We start from the raw sequence: 13,402 nt of genomic DNA, 5'->3' as shown, positions 1-13,402 counted from the left end.
CAGCATCGTCTCTAGCCTGCTGTGTAATGGAGTAATGCAACATAAAGGTGTGGACTGACGACCACGTCACTGCCCTGCAGATGTCTTTAATGGGAACCTGTGCTAGGAACGCTGCCAAGGATGCTTGTGTCCTTGTGGAGTGTGCTGTCAGTGCGGAGGCAGGTATCTTTGCTGGGTCGTGGCACGCCCTGATACAGACCATGATCCACGAGGAAATTCTTTGAGGCAACACTGGAAGTCCCTTAATCTGTTCTGCAATTGCAACGAAGAGTTGTGTTGATTTTCAAAATGTCTTTACTCTCAATATAAAAGGCTAGTGCTTGGCTGATATCCAGGGCATGAAACATTCACTCCTGGTTGCTGGAATGCGCTTTTGGGGAAAAAAACTGAGAGAAATGTGTCCTGCTTTGCATGGAATTGGGAAACCACCTTCGAGAGAAAAAAGTAATGTGGGGCCACAACTGCACCTTGTCCTTATAGAAGACAGTATATGGAGGCTCGTAAGTCAGGGTCTTAAGCTCAGACACTCTCCTGGCTAATGTTATAGCCACCAGAAATGCTACTTTCCAGGAAAAGTAAAGGAGTGAGCATGTTGCTAGGGGCTCAAAGGGAGGCCGAATCAGTCTTGAGAGCACTAGGTTGAGATCCCACACAAGGATCGATTGCCTTACTTGAGGGTACAGTCTATCCAGTCCTTTGAGGAAGCAGCCGGTTAGGGGATTAAAAACTGATCAGCCGGCTGAACCCAGATGGAAAGTCAAAATTGCGGCCAGGTGCACCTTTATAGACTACACCAACAGGCCCTGTTTCAGGTGCAGTAAATAGTACAGGATTAAGGGAATCTATAACTGCAAAGGTGGAGTGTTCTTTTGTAATCATCAAATACAGAATCTCTTCCACTTAGCAAATAAGTGGCTCTAGTGGATGGTTTCCTGCTACCAAGAAAGACCTCTAACAGGGTCTGAGCATGCCAGCTCCAAGGGGTTTAAACCATGGAGTTTCCATGCCATGAGGTGGAGACACTCTAGATTGGGATGCTGGAGGTGGCAGTCATCATTGGGATGTCCACTGATAGGTCTAGAAGTGTGGTTAATCAGTGCTGGCTGGGCCATGCTGATGCTATTAATATAATCGATGCTCCCTCTTTCTGACTTCTAGCAGGGCCCTGTGCACAAGTAGGAATGCATATAGCAGGTGGTCCTTCAAAGGGAGGAGAAAAGCCTCCACAAGCAAGCCCTGGCTCTGATTCAGGAAGGAGCAGAACTGCTGACACTTCCTGTTGCGCCTGGCTATGAACAAGTCTATCTGGGGAACTTCCCACCGTTGGAAGATATTGACAACATCTGGGTGGAGGGACCACTTGTGGTTCTGAAAGTACCTGCTAAGATGATCGTCCAGTTTGTTCCAAGAGCCTGGAAGGTACGATGCCTCTAGATGTATTGAGTAAGTGATGCAGAAGTCCCAGAGTTTGAGAGCTTCCTGGCATAGAGGAGAGGAGTGAGCACCACCCTGTCTGTTTATACAGAACATCGCTGTTGTATTGCCGGTCAGTACTGACACATCTGCCCTCCAAATGGGTTTGGAACGTCTAGCGAGCAAGGCGAACTGCTCTTAGCTCCCTGATGTTGATGTGCAGCAAAACTGCTTAGGAGCAGAGAGGCCTTGAGTCCTCAGTCTCCCTAGGCGTGCCCCCCCATTCCATTGCTGATGCATCCGTGACTAGAGACAGCAAGTGTTACGGCCTGGAAAAGGGTACTCCTATGCACACTACTTGTGAGTTGAGCCACCATAGGAGGGACTCAATAACTAGTGGAGGAAATGTGATTATCTTTTCTAGCTAGTCTCCGTTTGGTCTGTACAGTAAGGCCTGCAAGGCCTGAAGAGGTCAGAGCTGTAGTCTCGCATGCTGTACTACATACATACAAGCGGCCATATGACAGCAGCTTCAGGCAATTTTGCACTGTGGTAGTGGGATATCATCTTAAATCCTCTATGATGGCGCCTACTGCTAGAAAATGCGATTCTGGGAGGAATGCGTTGGCTTGACCGGAGTCTAGAAGAGCTCGCATGAACTCTATCCTCGGAGTGAGGGTTAGAGTTGACTTTGTCACATTCAGTATTAGGCCGAGCCTATCAAAAGTCAACTTTATTAGGCTCATGTGCTCCTCCACCTGACTCCTGGTACGGCCTTTGATTAGCCTGTTGTCTAGATACAGAATACTTGTACTGTCACCTCCCCAGGAAGGCAGCTACAACCAACATGCACTTGGTGAACATGTGAGGGGCCACTGATAGGCCAAAGGGGAGAACGGTAAACTGATGATGAGTGTTGTTGATCACAAACTGGAGGAACCGCCTGTGGAACGGGACTATGGACACGTGAAAGTATGCATCCTTCAAACTGAGGGATGAGTACTAATCCCCCAGATGCAGGGAAGGGATAATGGAAGTCAGGTAGACCATGCAGAACTTCAGCTTCTTCATGAATCTGAGGTTTTGCAGGTCTAAAATAGGCCGGAGCCCACCCTAGGCTTTTGGGATTAGGAAATACCATGAATAAAACACCTTACCTATGAACTGCTGAGAAACCTCCTCTACTACTCCGGTTTCTGGGAGTATTTGTGCCTCTCATATGAGAAGATGCTTGTGAGAAGGGTCCCTGAAGAGGGACGGAGAAGGGGGGTTGGGAGGGAAGAAGGGATCAGAATTGAAGAGAATATCCAATTCTACCATGTGCAAGACCCATTGGTCTGAGGTGATCTGGGCCCAGGGATGGTAGAAATGGGATAGACCGTTCACAAAATGGGGGGGGAAGGATCCGGGATCTGGTCTGGTGCACCTTTAAAAGTTTTGTTTGGGGGCCAAAGACTGCATTACCAAGTCCTGGTCTTGGTTAGAAGAGGGCTGAGGTGGCTGTTGCCTATTATTCCTGCTACACTTCCTGCTGTAATCCTGCCTACGATGAGAGCAAGGTAGAAGTGTAGCGGAGGCTGCTGTCTGAAACATTTCCTTTGTGGGTGTATGAAGCCACAAAGATTTTAGTCGCTCACAAGTCTTTGAGATTGTGGAGGTTAGAGTTCATTTGCTCCGAGAACAACCTGATCCTTTGAAGGGAAAGTCCTGAATTGTTTGTTGGACCTTGTGCAGGAGGCCCGAAGCCTGCAATCAACACAGTACAAGTTACTGAGTCCACTGAGTCTAGAGAGGCTTGCAAGAAGGTTCTTGCTATGACCTTGCCCTCGTCGAGGATGCCCCTGAACTCTGACCTGGATTCAGTTGAAAGCAACTCTTTAAACTTTATCAGAGCGTTCCAAAAATTAAAATTGTAGCATATTCGCAATGCGAAGCTGGAGCCCTTCAGTAGAGTAGACCTTATGGATGAAGAAATTCGGCTTCTTTGCATCTTTACATTTGGGTGTTGGTCCCTACTGCCCTGGCCTCTTTTTTTCATTTGCAGCTGCCACAACTAATGTGCCCAGCTGAAGGGGAGTAAATAGGTATTCGTACCCCTTAGACAGTACAAAGTACTTTCTTTCCACCTCTTTGGCTGGGAGGGGGTGGGAGGAGCGGCAGGTGTCTGCCATAGAGTCTTGGTGGTGTTTTGGGTGGTCTTAATTAGGAGTAAGGCCACCCCAGAAGGACTTTCAGGTATCAGGATGTGCACCATAGGGTCAGTCTCCTTCGCCACCACCTCCGCCTGGAGGCTCAAGTTCTGAGCCACTCTTCTGAGTAGTTCCTGGTGGGCTCGGTTGTCCATAGATGGCAACGTGGCAGATGAGCCCACCACTGCCTCGTCATGGAAGGATGAGGAAGATGCTCTTGACAGCACCTGGTCCTCTTGTCCCTGCAGTTCGCGGAGATCATCTTACGCGGATGTCTCTTGCACACTGCCTGTCTTCCTTCTGGACTATTCTTGAATTATCATGTTTGAGCAAAAAATATAGTTGTTACTCTATGGTACTATCATTTTAGATGCAGTTGTGATAAAAAGTAAATGGCTGAAGTAGGCAGATCTTCCTTTTACAATTTCATCTTTAAAGTAGTACTGAGTGTCAGTGAATGCAATGAGTAATGCTAAATGAGCAGTATGGTAACAATAATTAAGTAACTGCATTGGACTTTTTTTTTTTTTTTTTAGGAGAATCTACCCTCAACATACAGGATTCTGACAACTATCCACCTTCAAGATCACCGTCATTTTCTATAGTTTCAGAGTTATCTGCCAATGATAGTGTTTCAGTCACATCATGTATATCGCAAAGCCACAGTATATTAACAGTAGCAAAAAGAAAAAAAAAAATCTCCATCATCCAGAAACAACCATAGATACATTTGTGATAAGAACCAGCAGATTACAAAAAGAGGTAATTGATGAAAAAATTGCCCGGTTTGTTTATGCAACAAACTCTCCTTTCTGTATGATTGAGAACCCAGACTTGCATTAACATGGTTCAGTCATTAAGACCAGGATACAGTCCACCCAAAGGAGCAGATGTCACAGGCAAATTGCTGGATAAAGTGTATAAAAGAGAAATTGAGCAGTGTGCAAAAGGTCTAGAGGGTGAAATTATTAACCTGAGTCTTGATGAGTGGAGCAATGTCCACGTATGTGCTTGTGTGACAACAGATGGGAATGTCTTCCTTACAGAAACAATTGATACATCAGGAAATGCACACACAGCAGAATACTTACAAGAAGTAGCAGTAAAAGCTATAACAAACTGTGAAAAAAAATTAAAATGTCTAGTACGCAGCTTGGTCACAGACAATGCTGCAAATGTATCCAAGATAAGAAATTTAGGAGAGAGAGTCAAGACAGTCCCAAGCTAATAACGTGGTTGCAGTGCTCTTTTGATGTACCTCTTAGCCGAAGACTTCAGTGTTCCAGAAATAAAGGCTAATGTTGTTGAAATTGCAAAATACTTCCGTAACAACCACTTTGCATCAGCTGCTCTGAAAAAAGTGGAAGGAACCAAGCGAACTCTCCCACAAGACGTGTGATGGAACTCAGTAGTAGATTGTTTTGAGCACTGTCTCAAGAACTGGCCTAATCTGATGATAGTTTGTGAACAAAATCGTGACAGAATAGATGGCACTGTCACAGCCAAAGTTCTCAACGTTGGTTTTAAAAGAAATTTGTGTCCGGAAGCCTATTTCTGTAGTCTTGAACAAAATGCAGGGAAACAGCTGTTTTATTGCTGATGCTGTTGAAATTTGGAAGGAACTGAATGAGATCTTAAAAAGAGAAATATACAATGACAGAGTTAAATTACAAGCTTTAAAAAAAAGAATGGGACAAGCACTATCTCCAGCTCATTTTCTTGCAAACAAACATTCTCAATACTCAGTACCAGGGTCAAACCTTAACTGCGGAAGAGAGGAATTGGCTATGACATGGACATCGAGCAATCATCCCTCCATAATGCCAACTGTAATAAACTTCAGAGCTAAGATTGAACCATTCAAGAAATACGTTCCTTTAAAACATCATCAGCAAAGTCACACCAGTGAACTGGTGGAAGTCACTTAGGCACTTGGATTCAGAGACTTTTAAAGTGATAATCTCACTTTCTACACCAGCAGAAGAAGTACTGCTGTTAAAAGAATATTTTCTTCCTTTGGACTAATTCATTCTAAACTGAGAAATCACTGGGGACCTGAAAAAGCAGAAAGGCTTGTTTTTCTTTTCCAGATTATGAACAAACAGGAAAATGAAGGTAGAGATGACAGTTAGCTGCAGAAGCCAATATTTTAAGTTTCTCATGTTGACCTGGCTGACATAGTCAATTAAATTTTTTTTTAAATATTTAATTTAACTATTTTAGTTATCAGTTTTAACAAAAACAAATCAGATTTTAAGAAACTTGAATGTTTAAATTAAAAAATTCATATGCTTGTTTTGTTAAAATATTGTATGTTTGCTGTTGAAGAAAAAAATCCAGAATACATAACGTTGGTTTAGTTCAGTAAAACAATTTAAATGTCTGTCTGATGATGTTCTCCTCCCAATAGAGCATAGCAAAAAAAATCTTCCAAATATTAATGATTAACCTGTTGAATTGGAGATAGTGCACCTCCCAATGACTTCATAAATACCTCCTTCAATTACCTTTGCTAAAATGAAATAACTAAATCATTCATTTTCTTATAGCTGTAAAACTAATCTGAAAAGTTTCCAAAAATAAAATCACTTAAAAAATGTACAGTATGTTACTTCTAAAAATGAAACCTATATCTCTGAGTTGTGAAGAATATGTATTAAGGTTATAACAACCAACAAGAATGCATTTTTATGTAGAAATCCATGATTAAATCGAGTCTTCCTGACTAGTGATTTAAATCAAATCTACCCTGACTATTGACAATGCTGGAGGAGCCCACCTTTCCCAGGTGACTGACAGAGAACTTAAGCCCAGCCCCTGGGCTTGGTGGCAGGACATTGTAGGGGACTGCTGCCCCTCCTCCTGTCGCGATTGATGCTGGCTCTGTTTCAACATGTACGATTCCGCCTCTGAATCAGAAGATGACTGTTCCAGGTGACCATGGCAGTGCCAAATGAGGCAGTGGCCGAGAGTGGTGCTGCGGGGAAGGTGATTGTTGATGCATCATGGCTAGTTTGCCCTCGGAAGGCACAGTACTTCTTTGTGGTGCCAGGGACTGTGAAAGCTGCCATAGCTCTGAGGCCCGGGGCTCCCTTGAACGTGTCCAGGGTGGAACAAAGATCCAACGCCTCCACCTGGCTCTCCCGTGCAGGGGAGTCCACCAGAACCAGATGTCAAGTATCAGAGGGTAGCCGTGTTAGTCTGGATCTGTAAAAGCAGCAAAGAATCCTGTGGCACCTTATAGACTAACAGACGTTTTGGAGCATGAGCTTTCGTGGGTGAATACCCACTTCCTCAGATGCATGCATCTGAGGAAGTGGGTATTCACCCACGAAAGCTCATGCTCCAAAACGTCTGTTAGTCTATAAGGTGCCACAGGATTCTTTGCCACCAGAACCAGAGTTGACGGACCTCTCTGCAAGGCCAGAATTGACAGTGCCAGTTTAACCTGAGCAGGGGCTGAGTGTCCCAGCTTGGGATGCACTCCGCTAACCGCTTTCGCGCTCCACTGCTCTGGTTGTGGGCAAATGCCCTATATCAGATTTCTTCTGCTTCTTCTGTGTCACCAGCAAACATGAGTGGTGCTGAGTAATCACACTGGAGGTCTTCAGTGCCGAGGGTCTCTAGACCCCAAGTCCCTTACAGTACTGCAGGCTCTCTCACAGATGCCAGTGCGCACCGCACCGAAGCGCTAGGTTTCAGGTCTGACACAGGCTGGCTGGGGATGGAGGAGCAATTTTAATCTAAAGTCCAGCTCCTTTTTGGTTCCTGGGTGGAAATCTTTGCAGATTTTGCACCTGTCAGTCTGGTGGGTTTCTCCCAAGCACTTTAAACATGAGTTGTGGGGTTGCCTCTAGGCATAGGCTTCTGAAAGGACCAGCATGGCTTGAGCCCTTGAGACCAAGGCATGCCTTGGTCCCCGGGAGGGTAAGAACATGGTGGTGGGGGACCCAAACAGGAACTTATCTAACTTACTATAATACTATTTTTACAACACTAATTATTTACAGGATACAAAGAGAAAATTGCTTGCCATAGCAAGAGAGAAGCAGCTCCAGTGAGCATCACAAGCATTCAGAAGGAACTTGTGAGGTGGTGGGTCGGCAGGGACAGATATATGCTGCCATGAAGGCGTGACTCCAGGTGGCTCCACAGCTGACGCAACAGATACTGCTAGGGGAAAAACCTTCTGATGACTGGGCACGCGGCACACATACATTAACTTGGAATCGACATAAGCAAGCACTCAAAGAATATATCTTTCTTAGTTGCTGCTTGTTAACTCATTTCACCCTCTAACTTGGAGAACTCCACAAATATAAGTAGCAGAAGCCAGACAGAATTTTATTGGGTCTCCAAGGATATGGGATAAAATTAAACAAGTAAGGTGCCTCATTGATACTATGTATGGAAAGCTAATCTTTAAATTTTTCAGCAAACACAATTTTATAGGTCAGAACCTTAAAAAAAATGCCAGTGTAAAATATACTCTGATTACAAAAAGTAAATCACACTAAGTGTTTCAAGTAAAAAGAATAACTGAACAGGAAGCTTATCCTTCTTGTCAATGTTAATATGTAAAGTTGGGCTGAAATTTTGCTTTACCACTAGAAAGTAGTGGAAATCAAGACTGCTTCAAATTGCAAGGCAAGTTGTATAAATTAACAGTTGATTCAACAGCTAATTTAACCAAACCTAAATATAGTTAGAGGAAGGATGGTATATTTAGCTAAAGCACTAGAGAGTCAAGAGTTCTGGGTTGAAGATCTGGCTCCACTGAAGTCAATGGGGCCTGGATTTCACCACTGGTTCCTATTCCTAGGTCTGCACTGATTTCCTGCATGGTCTTCAGTAAATCATTCTGAAAAAATGGTTACTAACTTTTTGTAACCATGCTAGGTGTGTGCATGCCACATGCACAGTTGCCAGAGATCTTTCCCTTAGTGGTATCCACAGGACCAGCTCTAGAGCTCTCTGGAGCCGCACACATATGCTCTGGTATAAGGGATACCGCCGGTTCCTTACTTTCACAGTTCCTTCATATTGGTAACTCCAACGGCAGGGTAGGAGGGTGGGCCATGGAACGGATATGAGCAGCACTAACCTCTCATAACTACTGTTCTTCAAGTTGCAACTTTTTTTCTTCGAGAGTTTGCTCAGGCACATTCCATGCTAGGTGATTCACAAGCAGTACCCCTGGAGGTGAGCCTGGAGGGCATGGACATGCTCATTGCAACACTGCTCTCCTGAAACTGGCATGGTCATGGGCCTATTGTGGGATGACGTAGTTGGATGCAAAGGTATGAACTGACGACCATGCTGCAGTTCTGCAGATGTCCTGGATTGGTACCTGTATGAGGAACGCTGCTGACGAAGCCTGAGCTCTCGTGGAATGAGTGGTCACGATGGCCACAGGCAGGACCTTTGCCTGCTTGTAGCAAGCTCACATACAGGCGGTTAGCCAGGACAAGATTCTTTGGGATTATGCAGGTAACCCTCTCATCCTTTCCGCTATTGCTACAAAGAGTTGTATAGACTTGCAGAAGGGCTTAGTTCTCCCAATATAAAAGGCCAGGGCCCACCTAACCTCTAATATATGGAGAAGACATTCCTCAGTGGTCTTGTGAGGTTTTGAAAAGAAGACAGGCAGAAAAATGTCCTGGTTGCTATGGAATTACACCACCACTTTCGGAAGGAAAGGCCAGATGGGGGTGCAGCTGGACCTTGTCCTTGAAGAACACCAGATAAGGTAGTGATTCTCAAACTTTTGTACTGGTGACCCCTTTCACATAGCAAGCCTCTGAGAGCGACCCCACCTTATAAATTGAAAATACTTTTATATATTTAACATCATTATAAATGCTGGAGGCAAAGCAGGGTTTGGGATGGAGGCTGACAACTCGTGAGCCCCCATGTAATAACCTTGCGACCCCCTGAGGGGTCCCGACCCCCAGGTATAAGGGCTTCTGATGTCAGTGCTTTGATTTCAGAGACCCTTCTGGTCGAGGTGATCAGCACCAGGAAGGCGACCTTCCAAGAGAGAAACAGTAAAGAATAAGATGCCAATGACTCAAAGGGCAGGGGCGGGGGGAGTGCGTGTGAAGCTTCAACATAGAATATCAGGGTTGGAAGGTACCTCAGGAGGTCATCTACTCCAACCCCCTGCTTAAAGCAGGACCAATTCTCAACTAAATCATCCCAGCCAGGGCTTTGTCAAGCCTGACCTTAAAAACCTCTAAGGAAGGAGATTCCACCACCTTCCCAGGTAACCCATTCTAGTGCTTCAGCACCCTCTTTGTGAAAAAGTTTTTCACAATATCCAACCTAAAACTCCCTCACTGCAACTTGAGACCATTACTCCTTGTTCTGTCATCAGGTACCACTGACAACAGTCTAGATCCATCCTCTTTGGAACACTCTTTCAGGTAGTTGAAAGCAGCTATCAAATCCCCCCTCATTCTTCTCTTCTGCAGACTGAACAATCCCAGTTCCCTCAGCCTCTCTCATAAGTCATGTGCTCCAGCCCCCTAATCATTTTTGTTGGCCTCAGCTGGACTCTTTCCAATTTTTCCACATCCTTTCTGTAGTGTGGGGCCCAAAACTGGACACAGTACTCTAGATGAGGCCTCACCAATGTCGAATAGCAGGGAATGATCACATCCCTTGAGCTGCTGGCAATGCCTCTACTTATACAGCCCAAAATGCCATTAGCCTTCTTGGCAACAAGGGCACACTGTTGACTCATATCCAGCTTCTCATCCACTGTAACCCCTAGACGAACAGCAGAGGCTAACAGAGTTTAAGTCCCCTGGGGAAATTGGGTCACAAACCTGAGGGTAGAGTCTTTCCAAGCGCTTGAGAAACCTGACCATCATCTCATGGGAGAACACTGATCTGCCCTGCACTGGAGGGTGGAAGGCTGAGATGGCTGCCAAGTGAACCTTAATAGATGAGAGAACCAGACCTTGATGTTTTAGATGGAGTGGATAATCCAAAATAGACTGCAGAGAAGACCAGGATGGTGTAAGATTCTGTTCAGAGGCCCAAGTGAAATATTTCCACTTAGCTAAATAGGTAGCTCTGGCGGAAGGCTTTCTGCTACCTAGCAGGACTTGCTGAACCTGTATTGAGCAGGCCTGCTCTTCAGGGTTCAGCCATGCCAGCCAGGTGCAGGGAGGCGAGGTTGGGGTGAAGCAACAGGCCGTGGTCTTGTGAAATCAAGTTGGGATGGTGTGGGAGCATGAGTGGAGCTGCCACTGAGAGGTCCAGAAGCATGCCAAACCAATACTGGCATGGCCACACCAGAGCTATCAAGATAACCTTCACCTTGTCCCTCTTGTTCGTTAAGAGGACCTTGTACGTCAAGGGGATCTTTGGGAAGGCACATAATAGGCAATCTTCCCCCAAAAGCAGGAAGGCATCAGAGAAGGAGCCCCTGGTGAGACCATGCAGCGAACAGAACTGATGGCATTTCCTGTTCTGTTTGGTGGTGAATAGATCCTCCACCTGGGGAGGCCCCCACTTCCTGAAGATGAGACACTGGTGACCTCTGGGTGCAGCGCCCACTCATGGTGAGAGGAAAAGCATCTGCTGAGGTGACCCGCCAGTGCATTCCAGGCTCCCAGGAAATGTGACACTTGAGATAACTGGCATGCTTTTCACAGAAGTCCCAGACCTTGGGGAACTCTTGACAAAGGGCTGAAGAGCGAGTTTCCCTCTGCTTGTTAATGTAAAACACTGAGGCTGTGTTATCCCTCAAGACCTCCACCACCCTGCCTAAGATCTGGGGAAGGAACCTGGCAAGCCAAGCATATTACCCTGAGGTCTCTGATATTTACATACAGGAAGAAACAGACTATCAGGGTTGGAAGGGACCTCAGGAAGTTATCTAGTTCAACCCTCTGCTCAAAGCAGGACCAATCCCCAGATAGATTTTTACCCCTGTTCCCTAAATGGCCCCCTCAGGGATTGAACTCACAACCCTGGGTTTAGAAAGCCAATGCCCAAACCACTGAGCTATCCCTCCAGTTCTTCCTTAGACCAGAGGCCCTGAAATTGTTGAGGTGGGCTCCCCACCTTAAGTCTGACATGTCCGAAACCAAGGTTACTAACAGATACAGGGCGGCAAAGGGTACCTCCTTCATTTTAGAATATGAGTCTCTCCACTAAGTCAGTGAAGCTAGGATGGGCAGTGGAATTGTGAGTACCAAGTCCAGTTGGTGTCTGCCCGGGGAGTAGACTGACTCCAGCCACATCTGTAAGGGTCTGAATCACAGCTGATTGTACTGTGCCACATAGGTACATGCCATCATGTAACTCAACAGTTTGAGGCAGACCTGACCAGTTGTAAAAGGATGGGCTGCGACCTGGGTGATCAGGTCTGACATAGTTCGGAATCTGGCTTTTGGTAAATAGGCCATGGCCGGGTGGAGTTGAGCATTGCCCTGATGAACTCTATTCTCTGAACCAGGACCAAAGTTGACTTCTGCTTGTTTATTAACAGACCCAGTTCCTGAAAGGTGACTCATACTATGTCAATGCTGTGCTGAACCTGGACCTGTGAGAGGCCTTTGATCACCCAGTCTCCAAAGTAAAGGTAAACTTGTGCTCCTTGATGTCTGAAGAAGGCGGCAACTACTGTCATGCACTTTGTGAAAACTTGTGGGGCTGCCAACAGGCCAAAGGGAAGAGTTGTGCATTGGTAGTGGTGCTGGTCCACCACAAACCTGAGGAATCTCCCATTCCCAGAGAAAATGGAAATGTGGAAATAAGCGTACTTCAAATCGAGGGCAGAGTACCAGTCTCCTGGATCCTGGGAGGAATGATGGAGATCAGGGATACCACATGGAACTTCAGTTTCTTGAGATATTTGTTGAGGCTACACAGGTCCAGGATGGGCTGTAGACCCCCTTGGCTTTGAGGTTTTGGAAATATTGGGAGTAAAACCCCTTCCTTCTCAAGTCTTTAGGATCCTTGTCTACAGCTCCCACACGTAAGAGGGCTGGCACCTCCTAGACGATAAGCTGTTTGTGAGAAGGGTGCCTGATGAGGGACGGGGGTGGGAGGGCGGGGTGGATGAAAACTGGAGGGTGTAACCGACTGTTATAGTGCTGATCACTCCGCAGTCTGATGTTACGTAAGGCCATACTGGGCAGAAGGGGGAATAAATTTGGAGCTTAGTCTGGTATACTATCCTCGAGGAAAGGCCTGCCTGGCCCTGCCGGGATATCTATGTGAGTCCGACTGAGAAGCTGAGGCAGAAGGTAGGGGCTGATGATGTTATAGCCCTTTGCCTTTCTTTTGTAGGGCTCCTGCCTGGGAAGTGCCAGAAACCTAGGAGGCTGCTGAGGTCTGAAATGATTCCTTGAGGCTGGGGGTGTATAAAGGCCCAAGGAACAAAGCATGGCTCTCAAGTCTTTGAGGTCATGAAAGTTGGAGTACGGAAGGTATCCTCAAAGGAGAGGTCTTAGATGGACTGCTGCACTTCATGAGGTCAAATGATTGGAGCCACCAGTAGCGCCTCGTGGTGACAGCTCACAATTGTTCTGACTGCTGAGTCAGCCGTATTCTGAGCTGCTTGGAGGGAGGTCCTGGCCACCATTTTGCCTTCTTCCAGGATGGCCATGAACTCCTGCCTTGACTCCTGTGGTAGGGAGTCGCTGAACTTGGCCATCAAGTCCCACAGGTTAAAATTGTACCTCCCCAACAATGCCTGCTGATTAGAGATATGTAGCTGGAGGCTGCCAGTCGAAGAAACCTTGCATCCGAACAGGTCCAATTTTTTGAGGTAGGCTCAACGG

At 46.1% G+C, this 13,402-nt stretch overlaps 2 protein-coding genes across 6 annotated transcripts in view; one reads left to right on the top strand and one right to left on the bottom strand.

The window, feature by feature from the left end:
* Positions 1 to 4,182, top strand: part of ACBD5 (acyl-CoA binding domain containing 5) — a 67,894-nt gene extending 63,712 nt beyond the window's left edge. Inside the window, exon 14 of the mRNA XM_030550303.1 lies at positions 4,139 to 4,182. Within this exon, the coding sequence (XP_030406163.1) occupies positions 4,139 to 4,169 (31 nt within the window). The 3' untranslated portion in view covers positions 4,170 to 4,182. The remainder of the gene's footprint in view (positions 1 to 4,138) is intronic.
* The window catches only part of MASTL (microtubule associated serine/threonine kinase like), a 48,850-nt gene that overhangs the window by 6,458 nt on the left and 28,990 nt on the right, over positions 1 to 13,402 (bottom strand). The gene's annotated exons all lie outside the window — the stretch shown is intronic.

The sequence above is a fragment of the Gopherus evgoodei genome, chromosome 2 (assembly GCF_007399415.2).
Source record: "Gopherus evgoodei ecotype Sinaloan lineage chromosome 2, rGopEvg1_v1.p, whole genome shotgun sequence".
NCBI classification, from domain to species: Eukaryota; Metazoa; Chordata; order Testudines; family Testudinidae; genus Gopherus; species Gopherus evgoodei.
The sequence above is the reverse complement of the archived record's forward strand: the minus strand, read 5'-3'. Positions and strand labels throughout refer to the sequence as shown.